The sequence below is a fragment of the Microcaecilia unicolor genome, chromosome 12 (genome assembly GCF_901765095.1).
Source record: "Microcaecilia unicolor chromosome 12, aMicUni1.1, whole genome shotgun sequence".
NCBI lineage: Eukaryota > Metazoa > Chordata > Amphibia > Gymnophiona > Siphonopidae > Microcaecilia > Microcaecilia unicolor.
In genome coordinates this window covers 4,357,020-4,382,878 of record NC_044042.1, presented here as the reverse complement: position 1 = coordinate 4,382,878, position 25,859 = coordinate 4,357,020, and the positions used below count along the sequence as shown (strand labels likewise).

Here is a 25,859-nt window from a genome sequence, read left to right as displayed (position 1 = left end):
TAAAGCGCTACTAGGGTTACGCAGCGCTGTACAATTTAACATAGAAGGACAGTCCCTGCTCAAAGGAGCTTACAATCTAAAGGACAAATGTACAGTCAGTCAAATAGGGGCAGTCTAGATTTCCTGAAAGGTATAAAGGTTAGGTGCCGAAAGCAACATTGAAGAGGTGGGCTTTGAGCAAGGATTTGAAGATGGGTAGGGAGGGGGCTTGACGTAAGGGCTCAGGAAGTTTATTCCAAGCATAGGGTGAGGCGCCTTTTCTCAAAGCTGAAGAGCCCTAGCCGCTTTAGCCTTTCCTCATAGGGAAGTCGTCCCATCCCCGTTATCATTTTTGTCACCCTTCTATGCACCTTTTCTAATTCCACTATATCTTTTTTGAGATGCGGCGACCAGAATTGAACACAATATTCGAGGTGCGGTCGCACTATGGAGCGATACAAAGGCATTATAACATCCTCATTTTTGTTTTCCATTCCTTTCCTAATAATACCTAACATTCTATTTGCTTTCCGAGCCGCAGCAGCACACTGAGCAGAAGGTTTCAACGTATCACCAACGACGACACCTAGATCCCTTTCTTGGTCCTAGGGTTACCATATGGCTCCATTAAAAGGAGGACGGATTGAGCTAGCCGGGTTTTACTTCCATTGCTTTCAATGGAAAGCAATTGCTTTCAATGGAAGTAATTGAGCCAGCCGGGTTTTACTTCCATTGCTTTCAAGCAATGGAAGCAAAACCCGGCTGGCTCAATCCGTCTTCCTTTTTCTGGAGCCATATGGTAACCCTACTTGGTCCGTGACTCCTAACGTGGAACCTTGCATGACGTAGCTATAATTCAGGCTCCTCTTTCCCACATGCATCACTTTGCACTTCCTCACATTAAACGTCATCTGCCATTTAGACGCCCAGTCTCCCAGTCTCCTAAGGTCCTCTTGTAATTTTTCACAATCCTCTCGCGATTTAACGACTTTGAATAACTTTGTGTCATCAGCAAATTTAATTATCTCACTAGTTACTCCCATCTCTAGGTCATAGTTAAGCTCTGGAACTCTTTGCCAGAGGACATGGTAACAGCGGTTAGCATATCTGGATTTTAAAAATGTTTGGACAAGTTCCTGGAGGAAAAGTCCATAGTCTGTTATTGAGTGGACATGGGGGAAGCCAGTTTTTGTCCTGGGATTGGTAGCATGGAATGTTGCTACTCTTTGGGTTTCTGCCAGGTATTTGTGGCCTGGCTTGGCTACTGTTTGGAAACAAGATACTGGGCTAGATGGACCATTAGTCTGACCCAGTATGACTACTCTTATGTTCATATGAGCTCCTTTTATTATCGACCAGAAAGAAGAAATAAGATGTTTCAGTTTTGGCATAGTATGTCATCACAAGAACAAAATATAAGAAAACCAATGGACGGCATTAGGGGCTTATAGTCCGTTTAGTTATGTTTAAACAAAAGAGATAAGTATGAAATAAAATATTTATTTTTATTTTGACTTATAAAACCACTTGTCCTTGAAACATGCCAAAACAACAGAATAATCCATTTGTGCATCTAAAATGTAAACTTTTACAAAACAGATGAAGATGTGATTCCATGTGCCCCAATGAAAGGAAAGTTTAATTTTACTTAGCGGGGTTTTAAAAAGTCCACAGACCATTATTAAAATGGACTTGGAGAAAATCCACTGCTTATTTCTAGGATAAGCAGCATAAACTGTTTTGTACTATTTTGGGATCTTGCCAGGTACTTGAGACCTGGATTGGCCACTGTTGGAAACAGGATACTGGGCTTGATGGACCTTTGGTCTGTCCCAGTATGACAATGCTTATGTACTTGGTAATCTGAATGGAATCCTGCTACTCTTTGGGATTCTATATAGAATGTTGCTACACTTTGAAATTCTGTATGGAATCTTGTTATTCTTTAGAATTCTAGAATCTTGCTACTCTCTGGGGTTCTACATGGAATGTTGCTACTCTTTGGGTTTCTGCCAGGTACTTGTGACCAGGATTGGCCACGGTTGGAAACAGGATGCTGGGTTTGATGGACCTTTGGCCTTTCCCAGTATGGCAACACTTATGTACTTATAAGATGAACCCATTAGGAAACAGGATATCCTCACTGAAATTTGGCCAGACCAGTAGAAAAATGAGCACAAAATACAGCTGCTTCTACCAGCTACAACAATTTTTAAGGCACTCCCTTATTTCTAATAAATAATCTTTTGCTGTTGTTTTGGGTGAGTGAAAATGGTGGCAAGCCCCGCCTACTGCCACCAAGCCCCGCCTACTGCCACCAAGCGCCGCCTACTGGCTTAGCATCCACCCACTCCCTCGAGAGATCCCGGGTCGCCATAACGGCGGTTACGCGGCGTCAGTCGCACAGGGATTGGTCGACAGGCATCATCTGCTCTTCCGCGCCCGCCTTACAGCTATAAAACTCGGCGCGCGCGACAGACCCAGACGATACCACTGTGAGAGTCTGAAAGAAGGGGGGGGGGAGAGAGAGGGGGAAAACAGTAGTCCACTAACATACTGTAACTTGTCTTTATTTATTGACATGTATCCTAGGAGTGGCAACTATTGTTGTAAAACCTCGTGCAATCAGCTCCTGAACTCCTCTCTCCCTCCTTGTGTAGATTTTTTTTCCCCTTTGGAACGAACCCTCCCCCCTCCCCCTCGTCATAGTGGCGTCGCTAACGGCGCGCGAGGCGCTTCTTGATGCTCCCGGGGGCGGGGGGGAGACAGTTGTTGTTGTTGTGCTTTGAAAAGTTTGATTTTGAGGAAGCGGTGGCGGCAGCTAAGGTAGACAGATTTGGGAACCCCAAGGTGGGGCAGGGCCGGGAGAGCATCAGGGACGACCCGCCCCCTCTCCGCCGCATTCGTCGGTTCTAAGTTTCGGGAGGCGGGGTTTGCTGATGCTTCAATGCCTCTTGTTGCTCAGGTCATGTCTGCGCATGCGTAAGTGGTCAGCTGTTTGTCTGCGGCTTCCGGAGTTCTTTGGTCTCTGAAAGAATTTGTGCAGAAGGGGTGTCACTCAGCGGACCTCGTGGCGCAACGGTAGCGCGTCTGACTCCAGATCAGAAGGCTGCGTGTTCGAATCACGTCGGGGTCACAAGCTGCAAATTTGTTTTTACTTAGCAATTAAAACTGTTTTCTTCCAGAAAAATTCTTTGGGGGGGGGGGCCAAATACTGTTAAAACCCCTTTTTTGTTAAACCGCTTTTTTTTTAAGCGCCTCTTCCTGAATTTTCCATGCATACTTTGTTTGAATTGGGCCCTTCTGCTTTTAGTTGTCATCTGCAAGTAATGCACTGCTCTGCCTTTGACATCATGTTAATTAATATGACGGTTCATTGTTACGCCAGATACTTGGCTAACAGGGTAACTCGAGGGCTTTGCACAAAACGCTGCTTTGAAGGACGGGACGCACTAGAAGATTTAAGGTTAGCACGGGGTGGGGGGTAGATGCAATAGAGCAATGTGCCATGCAGTGTGAACAAAATGCAAAGGAGAACGATGAATGCCAGCCACAGATCTCATTTGGACACCACTGACCCATCTGGGGCTTTGCATTCTATCCTGCTTATTTTTGTACAATAATTTCCCTTGCAATAGAATAGTTTGGGGTTAATTTACAAGTAATAAGTGTATCTTCTACTCACTGTTTCCTCTTTGGGTCTTTCCGTCCTGATATCTCCCCTTCTAGTAGTTTTTTTGTTCCCCTCAGTTGCATAAAGTTATCATTTTTTTTTTCATAAAAACTGAAATTACTTAATTTTATTTTTCTGCCACTGTTCTTAACTACATACGTTGTGCTGCATCAATCTCTATTTATAATGGAAAATCAGTTACTGTAGCGAATCCATTTCAAAGTCCTTATGTTCGGACATGAGGGGATAATAGGTTTGTGAATATTATCTGGGGATTTAAATGGAAATGATCCCTGCTCCACCCTTTAAATGTTTTCCCTCAGTGTAGCTGTAAAATTGTTTCCTGTTTTGGAAAGTTGGCACTAGGTACTGGGACACATAAGAGAGGCGAAGTAGTTAATCTGCAAATGTGTAAAACCAGACAAAAGAAACGTTACTTTTGTATTATTATTATTGTTATTATTTTAATTGTAATGGCACCATTCACTCCCCAATGACATGAAGTACTTTGCAAGGCAGATTTAAAAAGATGGATTTAGGTAATTGTAGATTTAGGAATGGTTCTGAACTTTGATGTCTAGATATGTTGAACCAGAAGGGCTTTTTGTTCCTTAGCAAGAAAAATAAAAACAAGCTTGAAAGTAATATTAGTCGTCTAGGAGCAGAAACCCTGTCCCTAAGTGTTGAGTAAATGTGTAAGACCAGTGCATCCAATCTGTTTTTTGGCTGTGGCCCCCATGATAGTGGCCAAATAAATGTGTGATCCCCTTGGAGGTGCAGAATAATGATGTACCTTTGGAGAGCCCACCCAGGTCGTGACCCTAAGCACAGGTTTTGTGATTCTATTGGGGGTCTCGACCCATGTCTAGGGTGCTGCAATGTCTACATGTAGGTGTTTGTACATCCTAAATAAGTATTTTGTTAATACTGAAATCGCCAGACCTCGTGGCGCAACGGTAGCGCGTCTGACTCCAGATCAGAAGGCTGCGTGTTCGAATCACGTCGGGGTCATCGAACCTTTTTTTTAGAGCACTATTCTTAATAGTGCTCAAGTGTGCAAGCTGTCTTATAATAACATATGTAGTATATAGGTACATTACTCATTGTTAGTATAAATATCTCATTGGTTTGCTTTCGTTTATGAACGTTCTGATTTAGGAACTCCTTAATTACTCCTGCATTTGGAAAACCCTCTTTTCCTTTGTGACGTCACAGTCGTGTTGGTGCAGATGGGCGTTGACGTCATCGCCATGAAATTCCGCAAACTCTTAAAATGAAAATCTGCGCATAGGGTCGGTCATATTTCAAAGCAGTGTCTGTGTCTCCAGATATTTGTCAACTCATTGTGTGGTGCTGTAGGTTGGGGAGAATAAAGACAAAAGTACTTGAATTTCCATCACTACAGGCCCCCCCCCCCCCCCCCCCCACTTCTGTCACACCAGCCTCAACTGGAAGCATAGTGCAAGCCTCTGAACCTGACAGTCACCGCCATTGTTTCTGCATTTGATGTATTGGGTTTTTAAATTGTAAGGTCCAGCTTGAGAAGCTTTGAGCTGACAAGTCAGTATATTGCGAACCATTTGCTGGCTTATTTATCCGTTTTGTTTTCCTGCTTTGTATCTGGCTCTTAATTTGTTTTCCTGAGAAATCCCACCTTGTCACGTGCTCAGCAGAGCACTGAAATCACGTGACTGCAGGTACAGTGGCCAGCTGAGCTGAGCCTTGATGCCCTGATGATGCCTCCACTGGACTTCTAGGTCTGGCTCTCATTTCCTCCAAGGGATACTCGCAATTTTGCTCTTGTCATTAGCGATTACTGTTTGTAACAAACTGACGCCGCTTATGGGGGGCGCTCAGTGTTGTGATAATGATGGATCTATATTGTATTTTAATCGTCCTTGGTGTGCTTTTTGTTAGAACCGTGAATGTCTGCTTTCTTGCTTAGGATGATTTAAATAAGTGGATTAAAATTAATAAATGATGATGTTTTGGGCAGGCAACTGCAATAATACATTGAGGAATAGGTTTTTTAAAAAAACAGCTGGAAAGGGAAATGGGACTTGATATACTGCCTTTCTGAGGTTTTTGCAACTACATTCAAAGTGGTTTACATATATTCAGGCATAGGGGCCAACTTTGCAAAATTATTGGGGGTGCTGAAAATTTTTTTTTTACAGGTGGTGCATTCCCCGTCCCTCCCCTCTCCCTCTCTCGTCCCCCTTCCCTCCACGTTCCAGGCCCCTCTCTCCCTCCCTCCCTCACAGTTCCAGTCCTGCCCTCCCAGTTTCAGGCTCCCCCTGCCCTCCCCCCAGTTCCAGGCTCCCTCTCTCCCTTCTCTCCTTTCCCTCCCTCCGTCCGAGTTCCAAGGCCCCCCTCCCTCCCTCTCTCCCTCCCAGTTCCAGGCCCTCCCTCCCTCCCTTCGAGTTCCAAGGCCCCCCTCCCTCCATCCATCCAAATTTTAAAATCCCTCTGTTTACCTCGTCAATGAAAAGCGTGCACTGCTGGCTCGGCGCTTCAGCCTTCCCTTCTGTCTCTCGGCTCTGGTCCCGCCCTCATTTTCTGTTTCCGCAAGGGTGGGACCAGAGCCAAGAGACAGAACGGAAGGCTGAAGCGCCGAGCCTGCAGTGCACGCTTTTCACTGACGAAGTAAAAAGAGGGCTTTTAAAATTTGGACGGACGGAGGGCGGGTCCTGGAACTCGGAGGCAGGGAGGGAGGGACGGACAGTCGGTCCTGGAACTCGGAGGGAGGGACTTTTAAAATTCTGGCTGGGCTGGAAGGGAACTTCCGGTGCTTAAAATATTGGGGGTGCTTGAGCACCCACAGCGTCGGCGCCTATGTATTCAGGTACTTATTTTGTACCAGGGGCAATGGAGGGTTAAGTGACTTGCCCAGAGTGGGAATCGAACTCAGTTCCCCAGGATCAAAGTCCACTCCACTAACCACTAAAAGGGCTTCTGTTTTAAACTCTTGTATGATATCTAGATCTGAGATGCAAAACTGACAACTACAATTTCACAAATGGGACTCCGCCGCTGTGTTTTTATTTTATGTTGCTTGGAAAGAAAAATCTTTTATAATTCTTGGCTGTATTTCATTTGACAAGTGTACTCTTGTTAATAATTTGAAATAAATAAAGAAATATTTTAGAAAATGGGTCTAGACTAAAATGTTGAAGTTTTAGCCCTAAAAGTTTTCGTTTTGTTCCATTATGGCTATAAAACGTCCGGGTGTTAGGAACACCCCGATACGCCCCCCTTGTGATTTGAACACACTGCAGAATTGCATACCGTGTTTCCCCGAAAATAAGACAGTGTCTTATATTAATTTTTCCTCCCAAAGATGCACTAGGTCTTATTTTCAAGGGATGGCTTATTCGGAAGTAGTTGGGGGACTATGGCGGTCGGGAACAGTATTGAAGTGGGGGGCGGTATCCTGCAGGAGTAGGCCGTGGCTTGCCTATCTGCCCACAGTGACTGCAGGACTCGAGCGGAGCAGAGCCGCCCTGGCCAGGCTGGGAGTGGAGGAGGGGTATGCACAAGGGATGGTAATGGAATGTGGGGCCGGGCTGCTCTGGCTGGGGGTCTTGGGAGGTTGTGAGAGGGCTTAGGGCGCAGGATCATCCCTACTGTATTACAAACGTTAAAAAAAAAATTCTGCGGTAGCTCCGTTCCCCATTGGTGGCACTTTATGCGCTCCTCCTGTACATTCGCAACACTTTCCATCCATCTAGTCTGACTTAGCCCTTGGGCGATGGAGCAGCGCCGAAAGGGCTCGGTTACTCATTTTCTTTCCTTTTATTATTTCTGCAAGGGGGATGTTTCTTTTCTTTCCGGGCTCACTTACCGGTAGTTGATCTTCACAAAAGCGTGAAGGAGGATGGTAGGAGTCCGCTGGGCGATAGATTTTCCACCTCAGTCTTGTTTCTTTAATGTTATTTCGTCTTGGGTTGCAGCGAAAAAAATTAAGGTTTTTGTGTCCACGTCCCATCGGGGCCAAACAAAAACGTTGCTAGGTCTTACTTTCGGGGGAGGCCTTATATTTAGCAATTCAGCAAAACCTCTACTAGGTCTTATTTTCAGGGGAAACAGGGTAGATAAACATCTGCAAACTAGGTTTCAAAAATACCGATTTGGACGTTTGCGCAGAATGCCACTGGACATTGGAGAAGAGAGCGTATTACCCCTATTCTGCTGGCATTACATTGGTTGCTGATTGACTATCAGACCTGTTATAAGATTTTACTGTTGGTGTTCAAGGTTCTGATTAATAAGATTTCTCTGCTAGTATCGTCTGCTTTGCAATTCACATCAATCGGCAGCTGTGATTAAACTGTTATATTTACTTAGTTACGATACAAAACTGGGCCCCATGTAGAAGTTTTGTCTCAGTAGCAGAACCTGTGATACGGATACCAGTGTGTGTTGTGATGTTGTCTTTATAAAGGACCTGCAGGATTTAGAATGGACCCATTTGTGTGTAACCGTCACCGAAAGGGGTATTTGAGCCCTGTGGGTGGGGGTAAACCACACAGCGCAGTGGTTACAACCCTGTTGCCTCGGAGCTGCTAAGTTACTGAGTTGTAGGTGGGAGGCATTTTGGCCACTCCTGGTTTTGCACTTACATCCCAAAGCACTGTGGGATTTGTAGTGCCTGATTCTACCACTGTGATCAGTCCTGCATCAGGATGGGACTGTCAGAAATGCAGGACTGACCTAAGTCTCCCTCCTGGAGCTGGATGTGTTGGCAGCTCTGCCACCTTACTGGGCAGACTGGATAGTTGTTCTGGTTTTTATCTGCCTATGAACTTTATAGGTAAACTTACTACTAAGTCTGGTTTCTTTCATCATTTCTGTTTCAGAAAACATTTCTGTCCTCAGCACTGAAGGTTTCTTGGGATGTTTTTCGTGGTGTTCTCTTTCACAGCATAGATGCCAAGCTACCCAGCTCCAGGCTGGATATTTTAGGACAGTCCTGGATTTTGGACCACCCCATCATGGTGCATTTCACTGAGTTCAATGGGCAGGATCAGGCACTACAAATCCCACACTGCTTTGCGATGTAACTTCAAAACCAGGACCAACCAAAAGGTTTCCAGCCTGGAGCTGGGTAACTTGGCAGCTCTGCTCTTTGAAACCATGTACTTCAGAGGGTTGCTTATATTTACTTGGAACGTTGTCTATTTCTTGAGATATTTTTCAATCTAGTTTCCATTAAATTAAAAAGAAAGAGAGAGAAAAGCCCTTGAATTTGTAATAGGCCAAAGCATCCCAATGTGAGAGACAGACCGGAGTGTGAGATCCAGACCTGACTTTGCGGCAGGGAGCAAGATTGATCCCAGGTGCAGACGCACCTGTAATCAGGGAGGTTTGAAAAGTCTGCTGGCCCTGCCGAAGGGTTTTTTTTTCTGTGTTTGTAGAGGGGGAGTAGTTAGAACAGGGCTCATTACATTAGCAAGAGAAGGTGCCCTGCTGAAAGTGCTCTGATCTGCTGGTTAATATTCTGGTTTCCTTGTGTTTTTGTGCTCTTGAAACTCTACCTGTTGGTGCTGCTTAAGAGGTTTTGGGCCTGCTGACCCAAATAAGCCTATTGAACCCTTTCCACGTGGCTAATCTGCTCCTTTTGCTTGAGAGGGCCAGATAAATCAAGCTGTATCCCCCTGTCCCTTGTCTCTCCCCCACTTCCTCCCCACAATCTCCCTGGGTGCTTATGTTGTGTGGGCCTAAACATTGATAGGGCCGTGGTCCCCCCCCCCCCCCCCCCCCCCCCCCCAATTTTATTGTCAGAGTCTACCAGAGGCTGGTTATAGCACTGTTCTCGTGTGCTACCACTGAAGAGAACAAAATAAATATTGCAGGAAATCCGCTGCCACCATCATTGTGGCTCTTATTGTATCTGTCGTATGTATTGGACTTGTTTAAACTTATAAGTTGCCTTTTTTGGGGGGGACTAGGACTCTAGGTGGTAGACAAGAAAAATAATATACAATCCCTATACGACCCAAAATAAGACTCGTTCAGTATGACAGAAATAGAACAGTTTCTGTGGCTGGTAATCTGGATTTTCCCATCCTGAAAACTGATTTGCACAGGGTCTCGTACATTCATTTTTCTTTTCTTTTCTAGGTTCCACCACTGGAAGACAGAAAAAAAGACCATGAGCGTCCTGGATGTGAAAAGTTTGACTAACAGCGAACTGAAGGAGCAGCTTCTCAAACGTGGCATTAGATCAGGACCTATTCTACGTAAGTATCGCCTGGGGGGGGGGGGGGGGTGAACACACGTTTAATTACTGACATGACAAAGGGACACAGTCCTAGAACAGAAGGGAAACACGAATTGTTCATGGCTCTGGAACTTCCTGAAATTTTGACCGTCTCTGGGAAAAGCTGACTAAAGTAGAAGATATTGAGTCTGGCCAGTTTTTCATGTCCTGGGTCCATAATCGGTTTGAAAAAGTTACATGTTTGAACTTCTATAACTTTATTTTTTCACATAAAGGATGACATTTGCACTGTCGTATTACAAATTGTTCACTTAACATTAAAACCTCATTTTTTTTTTGTTTCTGGTCACTTTGGTCACCTTTTCCAAGAGATGGTCAAGTATGTGGCGATGTGGCTGTAAGACCTCTTCATGTGTGTAGATATTTGGGCTATTTGAAGAGTCCTTGTTTACACACCTTGATGACGGGTCAAACTAGAAAAGAGACCCAATGTGCAGGTTGCTTACTGGACAGCACAGAGCTGTAAAGCCTGGGAATATGTACCATATATAAGTATTGCCATACTGGGACAGACCGAAGGTCCGTCAAGCCCAGCATCCCGTTTCCAACAGTGGCCAATCCAGGTCACAAGGAAGGGATCTGCTTAATTGACAGGGATGGAAACGCAACTGTAATTTAAATAAATGGAAAGGACGCATTTCAGGCGTTTTCTACTGGCGCATTGGGACTTCTCTTAATCTGTTCCAGCAACCACAAGAAATGTCTATGAGAAGAAATTATTGCAGATGTTGGATCAAGGGCCGTTAGTGCCGCAGGTGAAACAGAACGGGACAGGAGATGTTGATCAGTATTCAGACAGCGAGGAAGAAGGTAGGACACTTGGTTTCAGACAGGCGCTCCATGACTTCATTTGCTGTGTTTAATTTAGCAGATTTAATAAGTACTGTTCCGGAATGATGCTAGTTATTCTTCCGTGGAGTTCTGGCATTTGTCTGCTCATATTATCCAGACTCTAATAGTCAATAGTAACCTTGCTTCCTAGGGCTGAATTGTAACATTGCCTAACGCAGTTCTGGGAATGTGTAAAGATCACTCAGACCAGTGGCTAAGCTCGAGCAGAGCGAAGAGCGGCTCCGTCACTGGGTCCCACGTAATCTGACGGGTTGTGCACCTTTTCCCCATAGAAATGTCTTGCTGCAACGGGGGGGCGGGGGAGAGAGAAGCAGTACTAATACCTGAAAATCCTGGTAACGAAGAGCAGCAAAAAGCTACTTCTGAAAAGTTTCCATCTCTTTTCCCTCCCCACCAAAGAAACAATTTGTGACCTGAACCCAGGGGTGTGCTGGTAAATTGTTAACAGGGGGCTCTCTCTCGCCAGCAAAGTAAAAGAGAATTCAGGAGGGGCCCAAGCCCACATTTTGGGATCCATTTGTTAAAGTGGCCATGGAGAACCTGCTCCCAAAATTCTTAAAAACTTAACGGCTCTCGACAGCCTGTGAGAGCCTGCTCCAGCACACCACTGCCTGAACCCTAGAAGCATCAGACTAATTCTTCAGGGCCAGGCTTGCCTGAGGTCTTTGATGCTCTGAAATTCATCTTTTTTTTTTTTTTTTTCCTCTACTACTAGAAGTTCTGTGGAGCTGTGAGGGAAAAGCTGTTGGTCAAATCTTTCTGTTCTCCTCCCACCCCAAGTCTCCAGCACTGTAACGTAAAGTGGCATTCTCAAAAAGAATATGGCAGGATTTTCCATTTTCAAAAGCTAAATTTTGACCTCAGTAGCAATAAAGTAATAGTTTAGGGAGAGCCTGAAGGGAAGTTTTCTGAGCTGCTTTCATTACTCTGTGAAGTATTCCTGTTTTTAAAGATTTTGAAGCTTTAAGGTTTTTTTTATTTTTTCTTCATTAAGGTTTGCATCTCGATAATGGAACTACCATGAAAAGCGATGCAGTTACAGCACCAGGAAACACCACTAGCAGCTTCGGCCACAGTAAAGTACGCAATGAACAAGGATAGAAATCGTTTCCACTTATAATTTGTGAACAGTGAAACTATTTGGGAAGTGAGCTGTGCCAATTTAATCCTTCTGCATGAGAGATTTCTGAATGGAAGAGGCATGTTTAATGAGTCTTTGGCTGTACCTCAGTTGGTAAATTTGAGCAAAGCAATTACACGTTTACAATTTTACCGGTGTCCTATCCCACTTTTCCGTAACTTGAACAGAAACCAGGTTTTTAAAAAATTGCTCCATGCTTTCTAGGTTAACAGTGGGTAGTGCAAATGGTAGAGCATTATGAACTAGTGCAAATCAGGTTTAAGTAAACAGCCTAGAGGGATACAGCGAAAGCAGGCCCCTGGGAGGAAAAAACAGGGGGTTGGCATGAAATATACAGTTCTCACACATGTGCCCAGGATGGCAAAGAACCGAAGGAGACAAATCCTGACCAGGAGTGGAGGAGTAGCCTAGTGGTTAGTGCAGTGGACTTTGATCCTGAGGAACTGAGTTTGATTCCCACTGCAGCTCCTTGTGACTCTGGGCAAGTCACTTAACCCTCCATTGCCCCTGGTACAAAATAAGTACCTGAATATATGTAAACCGCTTTGAACGTAGTTGCAAAAACCTCAGAAAGGCGGTATATCAAGTCCCATTTCCCTTTCCTTACCTGAGTAAGGGACAAGACTTTTCTTCCACAGCGGGAAGCTGGCCTGGATCCTTGACTGTGTGTTCAGGGGTAGCTGGGCAGACTGAGCCATTGGTATCTCTAGGTTAGTAATGATCAAGGAAAGATTGTATTCAGTGTGTGCTGTTAACCTTCAGCAGCTGTTCTGTGAGCTCCATTCCAAAAACCTGCTGTTTGTGGCTTGTTTGAAACCTAAATGTACGCAAATCTCCACATTGTTAAATATCTGTGAGGAATAGTTTTTCACTAGGATTATCCACGTGCTCATATGTAACGTTCTGGGAATGAATTTCCTCATTAGAACAGATTTCCAAGCGTCCTGGGTTGGTCACTGTTTGAAACAAGGTGTTGGGCTCAACAGACCGTTGGTAACTTAGCAGGGGTCAGTTTAACCATTAGACAAACTAGGCACTTGCCTTGGGAGCCGCCTCTGAAGGGTGGGCAAAACAAGATGCCCTAATAACCCCACACACAAAAAAAAAAACCCATCCCAGCAGCTTGTATGTGTGTGTAGATTGTACAGGATCACTTTAGGAGGGGTGAGATGGAGAACTGGTTTCTTCTTAATTTTTTAGACTGAAGCTCCACAAGGCTGAAGGTTCCTTAAATGCTTGGCCTTGGGTGCTTATTTTCACTACTGAGTTCTCAGAACATTGGATTATTCACCTAGGTTATAGGCAGACTATATGTTTTTACAATAAACAAGCATAAGGCAAGTTGCATTCCAGTATTGTTAATTACCTGAAAGTGGGATTTCAACCCTGTGTCCCCTGGTCTCCAGCTACTTCTCTAACCAGTAGACTGTATTCCAGATAGTGCTGGGCAGACTTATACGGTCTGTGCCAGAGCCGGTGGTGGGAGACGGGGCTGGTGGTTGGGAGGCGGGGATAGTGCTGGGCAGACTTATACGGTCTGTGCCAGAGCCGGTGGTTGGGAGGCGGGGATAGTGCTGGGCAGACTTATACGGTCTGTGCCAGAGCCGGTGGTTGGGAGGAGGGGATAGTGGTTGGGAGGCGGGGATAGTGCTGGGCAGACTTATAAGGTCTGTGCCCTGAAGAGCACAGGTACAAATCAAAGTAGGGTATACACAGAAAGTAGCACATATGAGTTATCTTGTTGGGCAGAGTGGATGGACCGTGCAGGTCTTTTTCTGCCATCATCTACTATGTTACTATGTTATGTTTGTTTCCACAGCTGTAGTGGACAATGTTTGATCATGAGAGTGGGGTAGTGTTAAAACTAATGTAATTAAAAGGACTAAATATCCGTAGGTGGAAACTTATACTTAAGAATGTGTCTGTGTTCGGGGAGGAAAGGGGCACCTTGTAGCATATACCAGATTTGTATAAATTATCCCATAAAAGCATTTACTCTAACAAGCACTGTGCAAGCTGATCTGCCAGGTTTGAACAAAATAGCTGTGTTAAATTTTTTAAAACAATTGCACTATTCAGTAAGAAACATTTTGGTATTGCTTTTAGCAGTGGCCGTGTGGATGAAAATGTCGGAGCCAGCCCACGGCTGTGGCCTTGGTGATGGGCCTGGCGCATAGAATGCGCAGCACTGGCTGGGCCTGGGTGTACTGCGGAAGTAGGACGCTTCAAGCCTTGGGAGGATGACTGCCGAATTAGTGGCACCGAGGGTGTTCCTTGAAGGTCACTCTCAAACCCTGCTGTTGGCAGGAGACCTGGCCCTCTGGGCAGAGGGAACTAGTGTGAAAATCAACCCTGGTTTCATGAATTGGTGTTGGCGATGTGATCTCTGATAGCAGCAGAGTCTTGTGATTGGTTGTGTCTGACTCGTTCATGAGTTTCCATTTCTTTGTTGTAGACGTCCTACTATCCAGGAGCAAGATACAGTCAGACTCCTCCACCTTCAGATACACATTTCAGTCTCACCAAGATGGTGGAGCAGGGAAGTATTGAATCCAGTGAGCTTACCTCTTGAGTTTTAACACACCGCGTTGTTTCAGCAGTTCTCGAGTGGGCATCCAGTGTTGACTAGAGGCTAACAGAGCATATTAGTAGGGATGTAAGCAAGGTAGAGGGACTTAATGGGTACAAGAGTCTTTGAACAAAGTACAGTTAACCTCATTTCATCAGTGGGGATTGGATTTCCTCAGCCTTATTCTCTGTATATATTCTATAGTAGATAAATCTCTTTGTGAACTTCAGGTTGGGTTAATGGACGTCTTACAGGTGTAGAAATCTTTTTATTCATTGCATTTTCTTTGTAAAGGACTTTGTTCATGAAAGTTAGTTGAGTAGATGCAGGGGTGGTTATGGGATGTGGAAGGCACAGAGCCGTGTGCAGGGGACTCACTGTAAGGGCCTCATTTACCTAAATCATTAGGGGCTGAAGAGTGGGGTCATCTCAAAAAGCCATCCCTGAGTAAATGCTATAATAAAAACATAAGGTCTACAGTTTTGTGTCAAAACTGTTATTCAGCCTTGTTTTGGTTTGTCAAAAATACTGGTGCACTTTGGCTGAAACTGAAACCATAGGGTCCACATAGCACAGAAACAGACTCTTCCCTTCCTCTACTGATCCACCTTACAATCACTGGTGGACTAGTGTCATAGTCGGGGCAGGAGTAAACCCTAGACATTCCTGCCCATCCTGACTCTGCTGACAAAATGGCTGCTGCAACCTCCAGTGGCAGTATAGCGAGACTACCACTAGAGGTCACTGCAGACATTTTTGAGATTGGAGCTGGCATGCGCAGGAGCCAACTAGAAATTAGTTCTGCCCTAACTAGGCTACCAGTTATTGTGAGGTAGTTCTGAGGGGACCTATGAGTAGGGGGATGGGTCCAGGGGGCTGGGGGCTGGGCTGAAGTAAATGGCTTTGATTTCAGTTTCACCCTCTAACATATAACAAGAACTTTTAGTAAGATATTACATATCTAATTCTATGAAAACAACTCCTTCATGTGGAGGGAGGGGCTTAAAAAAAGTCGGGCAATAACCTGTAGTATTAAGCTTTTCTGGAGGGTGATCTCGTCTCTCAAGTTCGTGTGTGAAACTTCCTTGTTTCTCTGAGGACTGCCTCAGGTGACATCAATCTGAAGTCTGTGCAGAAACACTGCCCAGTATACTTCTAGAAACCTGTGGAAGCCTTTGATCTTCATTCTAATATCCCACAATTATCCAAAAACAAGGTTTCGGTTCAACGTGGCTTACAATTATTGTTTTGGAGGAGTTAACGTTGTGTTATTAATAGTTGGGGCAATACAGAGCACAGGAAACATTAGGGAATTTGTGGCACATAGAATTATTTCTTGGAGAGATGTTTTAAGTCTTCCCACCTTCTCTGTTGTGCAGGACCCAGTCAGTCTCTTTCCATGGAGCGGTGCAGATGAATTTCGTCTAGTCCTTAGCATGTCAGTTACTTGTGTGTTCTTGGTTTGTTTCACTCACATGTGGGGGGCCCCTTTCTCGCTAGTGTCCCTTAGGTAGGGTTTTTGGCACTCTTCTGTTTTAGGCTGCCTTAAGCCTTGGGCATCCCGGCTGGGTGGATTTTGTTTTTTTTTTTTTGTTAAAACTGAACCATTTGATTTCTTTCACAGCTATTTTTCCAGGTGTGTCCCAGAAAAAGCCCAGTGGCTTTCAGAAAGTGTTCTCGGTGCAACAGGACCACGTCCCTTACAGACTCTCATAATTGGTACCTACAGTGCTTGGGACTTGATCATGATTCCTCTTGTAAACTGTTTACAGATGACAATAGGAGGCATTTTGGTGCCAAGAAGTTCAGTCCATCAGCATCAGAGGCTTTAGTCTCCATGACTAGGAGCTGCAGTGGACAATAGCAACCACCAATCCCTGAGAACAAGGAAGGCTTCCAGTGGCGTACCGAGGGTGGGGCAGTGGGGGCAGTCTGCCCTGGGTGCTGGGAGCAGCCACGTGGCGGCTGGCTCTGCTGGTTCCCTGCTCCATCTGCCCCGGAACAGGAAGTAACAGCAGAGGAGCAGGAAACCAGCGGAACAGACGGCCGCGCAGCTGCTCCCAGCATCCCAGCAGGCAAGAAGAATGCACCGGGGGGGGGGGGGGGGGAGAGCTTGGAGGCGATGCACCAGAGGGGGGGTGGTGCGCAACGACAATCCACCCCGGGTGGCAGTTGACCAAAGAACGCCACTGAAGGATCCTCCCAAATCTGTGCCGAGGGATTCAGATGTGGCACATCAGGAGGAGGCCAAGAAGCATAGCCATCACTCCCCCTCAAAGCGCAGCATCAAGAGTATTCAGACACCAAGGTCATAGTGTCGTCAGATGTAGGGTAACTCACCCTCCCATGCAGAGGGGATGCATCGGCCTCTGAGGAGGCGAGACCCAGTCACCAATACACTACAGGGAACGATACGTTTTTCTTTTTCTGCGACTACACCCACTGAGCCTCTGACAATTGCAGCAGCCCTTGGAGTAACTCATGGGTTGACTCCAGGAAGAGATGCTATAGCCTCTTGCCAAGAAGCACTGCATCGAGGGCATCCATTCCAAACGAGGAAGCAGTTCAATGCATCAAGGAGGCCATGCCCCTACCTGCTGGTGGTGCTTCAGCACCAGAGCATTGGAATCTGAGCATCCTGTGCTGGTGATAATCCTCCAGTCCTTCAGGGAGGAAGCGTCACTGATGCACCAGAGATCCTTAGTATGCCTGACCTACGAAGTCAGTCGGAGGTGGGCAGACTTGACATCTCCAGGACAGTACTTCTGATTCTGAGCATCCCTTAGTGTCTGAAGAAGCACCGGAGGTCATATTGAAGAAGGCCTTTGCTCAGATCCCCCCCACCATCACATGAGACACATCTTTGGTTTTGTAAGAGATGGTTAAGTCCATCCCATTCGAGGTAGACTGAGGATGAGCTCCCAGTCTTTCAGCTGTGAGCACAGAACAGAAATATTAAGCAATTCCGTCTTCCTTATCGGCGTCTACATATTCCTCCCCTTCAGAGCCTCACAATGCCACCTTTGCACTTCCTCCTATCACACCCAATTGGCTTACCCTAATTGACCCATCTTAAATCCATAATTCCTGGAATACAACTTATTTATGGACCTGATGGACTCTATTACCCTTCCCCTCTTTTCCCTCATCCCTTGTAATTACTAATCTTCCTATTCACCTTACTATAATTCATTTGTTTACCGGATTGGCGATTGCCTTTACGGACTGATGTTAGCCACATTGAGCCTGCCAACGGGTGGGAAAATGTGGGGTATAAATGTTAATAAATAAATTTGCCAAAGTTTCAGGTCCTCCTGGCTTCCAGAAGATTCCACTAGGACATCTTAACATTTCTTCAAGTGGAAGAGGTTTTCCATGTGGTGTGAGGGCAATGCTTTATTTCTTTTCCTGCCCTACACTAAAACTGCTCGATTATATCAGTCAGGTCTCAAGACACAGTAACATGGTAGATGACGACAGAGAAAGAAAGACCTGTCTGCCCAACAAGATACTCATTACACATGGTATATGATACGTCATATGTATACCTGACCTTTATTTCTCCTTGCCATTTTCACTCCATTAGGGTTCACCTTAGTGTAGTCAAGTGGAAGGTAAACCCATCTCTGCTCAGCTTTTAGTTATCTTCATTTGGGGCTTCTATTGAAGCTTATTATCAAAATTCCTGTAGAGTCCTGAGATCTCAATGTCCTTCTAATCTAGCTGATGAGAGCTTCTTTGAGCTGCTGGACAGCTTTCATGTGAAACACCTGATCTGGAACATCCTGTTCTTGACGGCAGTCGCTTCAGCCTCCAGGGTCAGTGAGCTCCAGGCCCTGGTAGCTGATCCACCTTTCGCCAAGTGTTTCTACAACAAGAGTGGTCTTGTGCAGGCAACCGAAGTTCCTACGATGGTGTCGGTGTCATCTTAACCAGTCAGGAGTTCTACCAACACTTTTCCCCAAACGTCATGCACTGCGAATTTCGGACTGTAAGAGCCTTAGCCTTCCATCTGGTGTGGACTAAAGCCCACAGCAAATCCACCCAACTGTTTTTCCTTTGATCCAAACAGGATAGGGACTGCAATCTGCTGGGCTGACTCTTGAGGGCCATAGCTGCATCAGTAGCTCACTTGAGATAAGTCTTCATTCAGGTTTGGAGGACTGCCATGTTGACTGTGACTGCCAGTTTGGTCAGGCAGCCCTTCAGAATCTGTGGGTTGTACAATCCAGCTCCCCTCCAGGCCCTCTTTCTGTTCAGGCTGCCTAAGAAGGGGAAGGGGGGAAAAGCCTGGAAAACTCTGCCTTTTGCAGCTTGTTATTAATTCCTGTTTTTGTCTGAGCCACCTTGGTAGCTTAGGGACTCCTACATGTAAAAATAGTAGCATCCTGCTTGTCCTCGGAGAAGTTGCTCATCTGTAGCAGATGTTCTCAGAGGACAGCAGACTAGCTTTTCCTGCATACCTGCCTGCCTCCCCTAGGGGTTGAATTGTATTTCTAGTTAAACTAACTGGGTCCCGTGTGACAGTGGCGGGCAGGAAGACATGTGTGCACAGTGCAACACTTCCAAAAATTTTCTAGAAGTAGACTGGGCAGGGTCCCTCCTTCCCCCCTGCGCTCCATTGGAGCAACATCTCCTAGGTGTAAGGATATCCAGAGAACGCCTTCTCCAGGTGAGTAACTTTGCTCTTGAAGCATCCTGTGCTTGCATGTTCTGGGTTGAAAACTCTGCTGCTGTACATAATGTATCTTGATTTTTTTTTTATTTTTTTTTTGTGCTGTCTTGCTACTGATTGTCTGTTTTGGATACTAACAGATAGAAAAAAGATCATCTAGTTACAAGAGAGTTCCGGAGAACAGCCCACAGAGTCCCCAGAGTACAAAGGTGTGGTTTGCCTCCAATCCCTAGCGGGTGTTGTCGCACGGAGAGGGAAGCAGAGCTGTGTCTATTTCTCTGTCCTATCTGAACTACGGCGTTTTCCCCATTGGTTTGTAGCCTGTAAACCGCTTTGCTGTGGTGACGCTAAAGGTGGAAGAAGTAGGCCTGGAACAATAAACAGTAGTCAGCTGAGCAGATTAGAAACCAGATTCATGTGAATTTGGGGGGGGGGGGGGGGGGGGGAGGGGATAGAGGGTTGCAACAATTGAAGTTTCGACTTCCCCAAAATACATTTAATTCATTATTTTCAGTTCTAATATCACATCTGATGTTTGGTTTTCAATATGTGGCACAACTGTAAATTTAGTTTAGAAATGGTGAAAAGCAGGGGCGTAGCCAGACGCCCAAGGTGGGTGGGCAGAAGAACTCCGCCCTATCCTACAAGTGATTTGGTCTCTCCCTCTCTCGCCTGCATGCCCATAGGGTCTCTCAAACATCCCCCTCCCCCCATACCTTTTAAATAGCAGATTTTCACTGGCAGCAAGCAGCAAATAATGCACACTGCTCATGTTGGCCCCACAGCCTTTCCCTCTGATGCAACTTCCTGTTTCCGCATAGGCAGGAATACATCAGAGGGAAGGCTGGTATGCAGGAAGGACAGGAATTTTCAGCTGGTGGGGCTTCGGAATCCCTGCCAGACACTTCATAGGTGTGCTGCTACTGAGTGGGCCTGCGCCCAAAGTAGGTGGGCCTGGGCCCACCCAGGACCACCCTTGGCTACGCCACTGGTGAAAAGGGATTTAAGATGCTTTTGAAACATGTCTGTACCTAATTGTTCAGTCAAACGCATTGTGTGTTAACTGAACAGAGGATACACTGACATGTTAACGTAATGGCTTGAATGTGGTCATGTTAGTGACAGACAACATAAAAATGTTCCGGGTATGTTGGAAATGACAATATATTTTAGCGCCTTTTGAAATGGTAAAAGCCTCCCTTACATTTCTGCTAGTTAGCCCTTGGCCTTTCACTGCTTTCTTAAATTGAGGTCAGTTGCCGGTGGATTGACTGCTCCTGACCGCTGAACTGGGCAGTACTACAGGTTGCACTTTCTCCGACTCCTTTCTCGATTTCATAACTTCCGTTGTAGTATTTAATTTTCTTGCCGACTCTGCTCTTCTACTTTTTAACTTACCTGGAGTTCCTTTCTGTCTTTTTATGCTGATTTTATATAAACCACTTTGACCTAGTAAAGGCAGTATATCAAGCTTTCTATTAAACGTACTTTTCCCTTCCACCATGCACCGTTGTGAAATGGGTTGTAATGTGTATATACCAAATGTGAAAGATCAGCCCCCTCCCTTTTCAAAGCCAGGCAGAAAGCTTTGCATCAGCCTGATTTCTGTAACTTTTTCATGAGACTGAGGTAAAGTCTATAAGGAATTGACAAGCAAAATCTAATCCTTGATCTGTTCAGCAGGATTATCTCATGAGCAGCAAGAACGCCATGAACTATCGGGTGGCGGTCAACACACCAAAATCACATGTGTTTAACAAACACAGCCAGCTCCAGGCAATGAGCCCTTACCTTACTTAAACCTTTTGGATGCTGTGGGTGGTTGTAATCTTGGGTTTTCTTTCTTTCCTTGTTAAAATAGTAAGTGACTTAAGTTTAGTCTGAATGGCATTCACGTCCCAGGAGGACACAGTATAAACCCTGAGTCCTCACTGCACTGTGGTGTGTGTTTATGTATTTGTGACATTTATATCCCATATTATCCCAAACAAGTTTGAGTTCAATGTGGCTTACAATAAACAGTATAGGATACACAACAAAGAATAATTCATAAGAAAGTAATTTGTTGTAAGAATCCAAATTTACAATACAGTATCATAAACATACTGGGATAACTATCTATTATGAATGAGAAATTGTACATGAAGCAAAGACACAATTAATGGTAAATAGAGTAATGCGTTTTGCAAGCACTTTCACTTCTTAAATATTTTCCTCTTTGTAGTTTTCAAAGCCCCAAAGAGGAAGAAGCATGTTAGTTATGGGCAAGTGAAAATGGCTTCTTAAATGTGCACCTTGAACCCTGGCACTCTCACTTGGGAACATGGCTGTCTGTGTACCATGAGCTCTTACCCAGTGCTGTTTCTCTTAAAATCCTTTCTCTCTTCACAGACCAGTGACTCTCACAAAGAGGATGTGTTAACAGAACTGTTCCCTCGTGATACGCAGCCTCCATTAGGAATGAGGTAACGTGTGCATTTCATAGATGAATTGATGTTTAGAAGGAAAAAAAAAGCACTGACATTGAAATAACATTGACAGCTTGTACCTGAGGTGGTGAAAGCACACAAAAATGGAAGGTGCCCATTGCTTTAGATGGTGTATCCAGCTACCTTCTGGATATTAACACTCCTTAACAGGGGCGTAGCCAGACAACAGATTTTGGGTGGGCCTAGGCAAGAAGTGGGTGGGCACAGTGTTCTCTTCCCTCCCCCCCAAAAAAATATCTCAGCTAGTGGGAAAACACTTCTTTCCACCTTGGCCGTCTGCAGCAGGCATTCGCTGAAAACTGAGCATGTGTAGGTGCCAGTATCATGGAGAGTAGCGTTTTTGTTACCATCAGGGGGAAGTCTTCAGGTGGCAGAGCTTGAGATCCCCACCAGCTACCACTAAATGTGTGCTACTGTTGGGTGGGCCTGAATCCTAAGTAGGTGGGCCCTGGCCCACCTAGGCCCACCTGTGGCTAATCCACTGCTCCTTAATACAGTAGTTTAAGGTGTTTCCCCTTTTAAAGGTGGGAAATTCCTTAGTAATAACCTCTGGGCCAGATACTCTGCCCCTCTTATTTTCTGTCTGGAGAGATTACTTAGTATTCAATCAAAAAAAAAAAAGGAGAGTCAAATTAACACATTAATTCTCAAAGATATTTCTCCCATATGTGTTTAGCTGAAGTACTTTCCCAAGCTTTCAGAGCTTACGGAGTACAAAAAAATCCTGAAAGGGAAAAAGCCTCAGTTCCATCACCTCCACCCTTTGCAAACAGCTTACAGGGTGAAAAGGATTTTAACAAGGGTAAACACTCTTCATAGGGTTTTTCATGCCATCCTCACTCCAGCAATGCTAAGTTCTCACATGTGAACCGAGCATGCTTGCGTTTCGGATGCCGCCACTGACTCTTGGGTTTGGCAGGCTGGTGAGGCTTGGAGATTTCCTGCCAACTACTTGAACGATGTGCCACTGCTAGGTGGGCCCCCGAGGTGAAGGTGAACAGGCCCCAGGCCCTCCTAGACCCACCTGTGACTATGTCCTTGACATCTGGTCATTTAAGAACTACATTTAGATTTTGGGGGACAACAGGGTAATTCAAATTCCTTCTCGGGGTAGCAACAGTGCAGCAAACTAACCACTAAGCCTTTGAATTTTGCACTGGTCCTGTTCTTGCTAATTGGGTCTCCCTGTGGTGCTTTGTATAGGAGGGGGGGGGGGGGTTGTATAGGGTGTGGGTTTTGTGGTAACCTAGTCAATTGTTAATGTTGTTGCAGTGCTACCCGCCGAAGACCAATTAAAGGAGCAGCAGGACGGCCGATACAGTTCAAATACGAGGATACTGCAGCCCAGGTGAAACTAATGGAGCAGGTCAAGGTGGAGGTGGACAAGTCGGTAGCACCGCCTCGCCTGCTGACTGCATCGTTGCAGATTGTGGTGTTCGCCATCATGGTCTTCTTTATACTAGTGTTCTTCACCATGGAAAGCACCCCCGACAATCCCTTCACATCGCTCATCGAGAAAGTGGAAGTGCACCAGGCTCCGTGAACTCGTTCCCATCTCTAGACTGCGCTGAAGAATGTACGCCATTAAAGAGAGTAATGCCACCGGTGTCTGCGGCTTTACTTGGACCTTTTCTCTTGTGTAAGAACAGAAAATCGGGGTTTGCTAGGAGCTATGAGCTCACCCACCCACCAAAAGTGACAGTGTGAAAAATAGAATGGTCTTAACTGGCTGCTTGGTTGTACTTTGAAGAATCTGCAGTAGTTGTGAGAGAAAAAAAAACCCCAAAACAACCCTGCTTTCACCATCAACACAGGAGTTAGGCAAAGTCTTTCACTAGGAATGCCAAATTCTTGTCATTTGAATGGGTAGCTTTGTTTTCTTCTTATGATACATAAAATTAATCTGAAGTAAAGGCCAGTTCTTTTAAGTTATTGGTTGCAGTAAGCCACTGACAGTTCACTCCTATTTAGCCAGCAAATAGGGGGTCCTGAGCTAGCCAGACTTTTCCCCTCCCCAAACTGCCATCTTTAACAGGAGAAGGGTGTAGCAGCAGCGCTTGGATTTCTGAGCTGTCCTCAACGCTCTTGACCTGTGCACTGCCCTGTATTTAGTGTTCTCTGGTGCAAGTTCATCCTTCTACTTTGTTAATGTGACTTCGCTCAGTTCTTTCTGGTTGGTTGGTTTGTTTGTTTTTTCCACATTAGATGCAAAACATTTCCTCCTAAGAGTACAGGACACTACCTTTCTGCATCCTAAGCCTTAAAAGTGAGATATGGGGTGCATTAAGCCAGCAGGAAAATTGCTTGTGCGGCTGGGTGTAATTTTGAATGGCATGACTAGGTTTTTATCAGTTTAAAAGCTTTGGATGCTTGTTTACAAATACAATGAATTGAATCCTTTACAGAGTAGCCAAGTTGCAGGCTAACTAAGACTTTAGGGGTTCTTTTATCTGTTTAGAGTTGCCTAAAAGTCATGTTTTAAGACGTTACTGTGTGTACACTATGTTGAAATAAAGATTTGTGGTTTTATTTATGTAACCTGTCAAGTCTTTGCTTCCAAAGCTGTTCTGTGATTTCGCCTCTTACCTAAATATTTATTTTAGGGGCCAGAGCGGAGAGATCAGAAGTAAGAAACCTGTTTTGTAACTCTGGAAAAGTGGAAGTGATTTTCCACTAAAACAGCCTAGAATGGTAGTCAAGTATTAAACCTAAGCTGTGTCCAGGCTGTTGTGAGGGTATTGAGCACCCTTACTGTGCCCCCCCCCCCCATATTTTATTTTACATTTATATCCCATATTTTTCCACCTTTTTGCAGGCTCAATGTGGCTTACACACAGCAGTAAACAGGAGGTCACTTTTCCTAATGTTTTACGCCCAGGTACCATTTACTTTTTCCTGCTATTAACAGTAAATGTTGATCTCTGGGTCGGGTGCTTTGCTTTGATTGTAGCTACTTTATTCTGCCCCCCAGAAGCTCTTGCCCTAGGCAGCCTACCTTCTGTGCCTAATGGCTTAGCGAGCCCTGAATGTGTCATGAATTCTGCGGCTTGACTGAAGTGGACATCACTGAAGGGAGCTTATATCTGAAACTAGAGATGTCCTGAAGTAGTGGAGGTCTTTTGAGGGGGGGGGGGGGGAATCTATCTGCCATAACAGGTTTGACTTGTTTCAAAAAAATAATCCTCATGGCTATATTTTATTTATTGGGATTTATTAACTGCCTTTATGAAGAGATTCACCCAAGGCGGTGTACAGCAGGTACAGTTTAACATAAAACTTACAATTTTGTTAACAGCATAACAATAGCAAAATAACCAAGAATAAACATAAATACAATAAATGAGGAAAACTTGAAAACAGTAAGTTGAAACCTAATAGAATCTGCCATGTAGCCTCTCATTTAGGGTCCTAGATTGAGGAAAAACCTTAAAAGAAAAAAATGGAATGTGAAATAAGTGGACACTTTTCCCTGCAGGGCCTGAACACTGGGAAGCACAATTTGGAGATGGTACCTGCATGGCTGTTAGTCGGTTTGGGGCTCTGCTTTCCACCTCTGTTTATAGAGAACAGGATGCAGCAGACCTTGGGCCTGCAGAGATGCTGGAAGAACCATTGTTCAGTGATGAAGGTCCAGGGGGTGGAATAGCAGCAGCAATGAGGTTCAGCCTGGTTGAGAATGGCTTGGAGGGGGAGGGGTAAGATCCTTGAGTTGGCCATGGGGGGTACATGGTTGAAGGTTCATCTAGAGTATCTGAGTATATGGTAATTCCCCCTTCAAGGATCTAGCCTGAAATTAGAAACAGCTTGAAAAAAAATACAAATTCCAATAACTGGTTTACCTTCCGTGGTCTGACAAAACTGCAGTAGAAAGGATAGAATTAAGTGGGAGAAAATGTGAACTCTATTGAGTCTGGAGGATACAAAATATTAAAACTCTGCAGGCTCAAATGCATCTTGCTTTTTGGGGTAGGATGAGATTATCTGCTAGTGAAGAATCCTTTCGGCCACTCTGTTATTGAAAAGTAACATGTCCGCAGTGAAGTGTGGTCCTACCTCGTCTGCAGGCTGAGGTAACGAACTGATCCTTAGAATGGCAGTCCAGGTTATGCCCTTTATCTGTAAATGTTCTCACTACCACAGTGAAGCTGCCATTACTTTGTAGAGTGGGTGAGTTTCCCAGTCCGTTGAGCTAAGAAGA

The 25,859-nt window shown here is 45.1% G+C and overlaps 1 protein-coding gene and 2 non-coding genes across 6 annotated transcripts; all 3 read left to right on the top strand.

Annotated features, from left to right (window-relative positions):
- The first annotated feature begins 3,043 nt into the window (after nucleotides 1–3,043).
- On the top strand, nucleotides 3,044–3,115 carry TRNAW-CCA. Its single transcript has one exon. It is a non-coding gene; the product is annotated as a tRNA-Trp (tRNA).
- Nucleotides 3,116–4,591: 1,476 nt separating this feature from the next.
- TRNAW-CCA lies at nucleotides 4,592–4,663 on the top strand. The gene has a single exon. It is a non-coding gene; the product is annotated as a tRNA-Trp (tRNA).
- A 4,392-nt stretch (nucleotides 4,664–9,055) lies between these two features.
- LEMD1 (LEM domain containing 1) lies at nucleotides 9,056–24,194 on the top strand. 4 transcript variants are annotated; one of them, XM_030221145.1, is made up of 9 exons: nucleotides 9,056–9,143; nucleotides 9,776–9,894; nucleotides 10,623–10,745; nucleotides 11,782–11,867; nucleotides 14,384–14,467; nucleotides 19,313–19,381; nucleotides 20,856–20,948; nucleotides 21,564–21,637; nucleotides 22,934–24,194. In XM_030221145.1, exons 2-9 carry the CDS (start codon nucleotides 9,807–9,809, stop codon nucleotides 23,202–23,204), a joined length of 888 nt encoding a protein of 295 aa, XP_030077005.1. In that variant the 5' UTR covers nucleotides 9,056–9,143; nucleotides 9,776–9,806; the 3' UTR covers nucleotides 23,205–24,194. The 4 variants fall into 4 exon arrangements, with proteins under 4 accessions (XP_030077005.1, XP_030077004.1, XP_030077006.1 ...); XM_030221144.1 differs by having other exon boundaries at nucleotides 20,853–20,948; XM_030221146.1 differs by lacking the exon at nucleotides 14,384–14,467 and having other exon boundaries at nucleotides 20,853–20,948.
- Nucleotides 24,195–25,859: the final 1,665 nt, after the last annotated feature.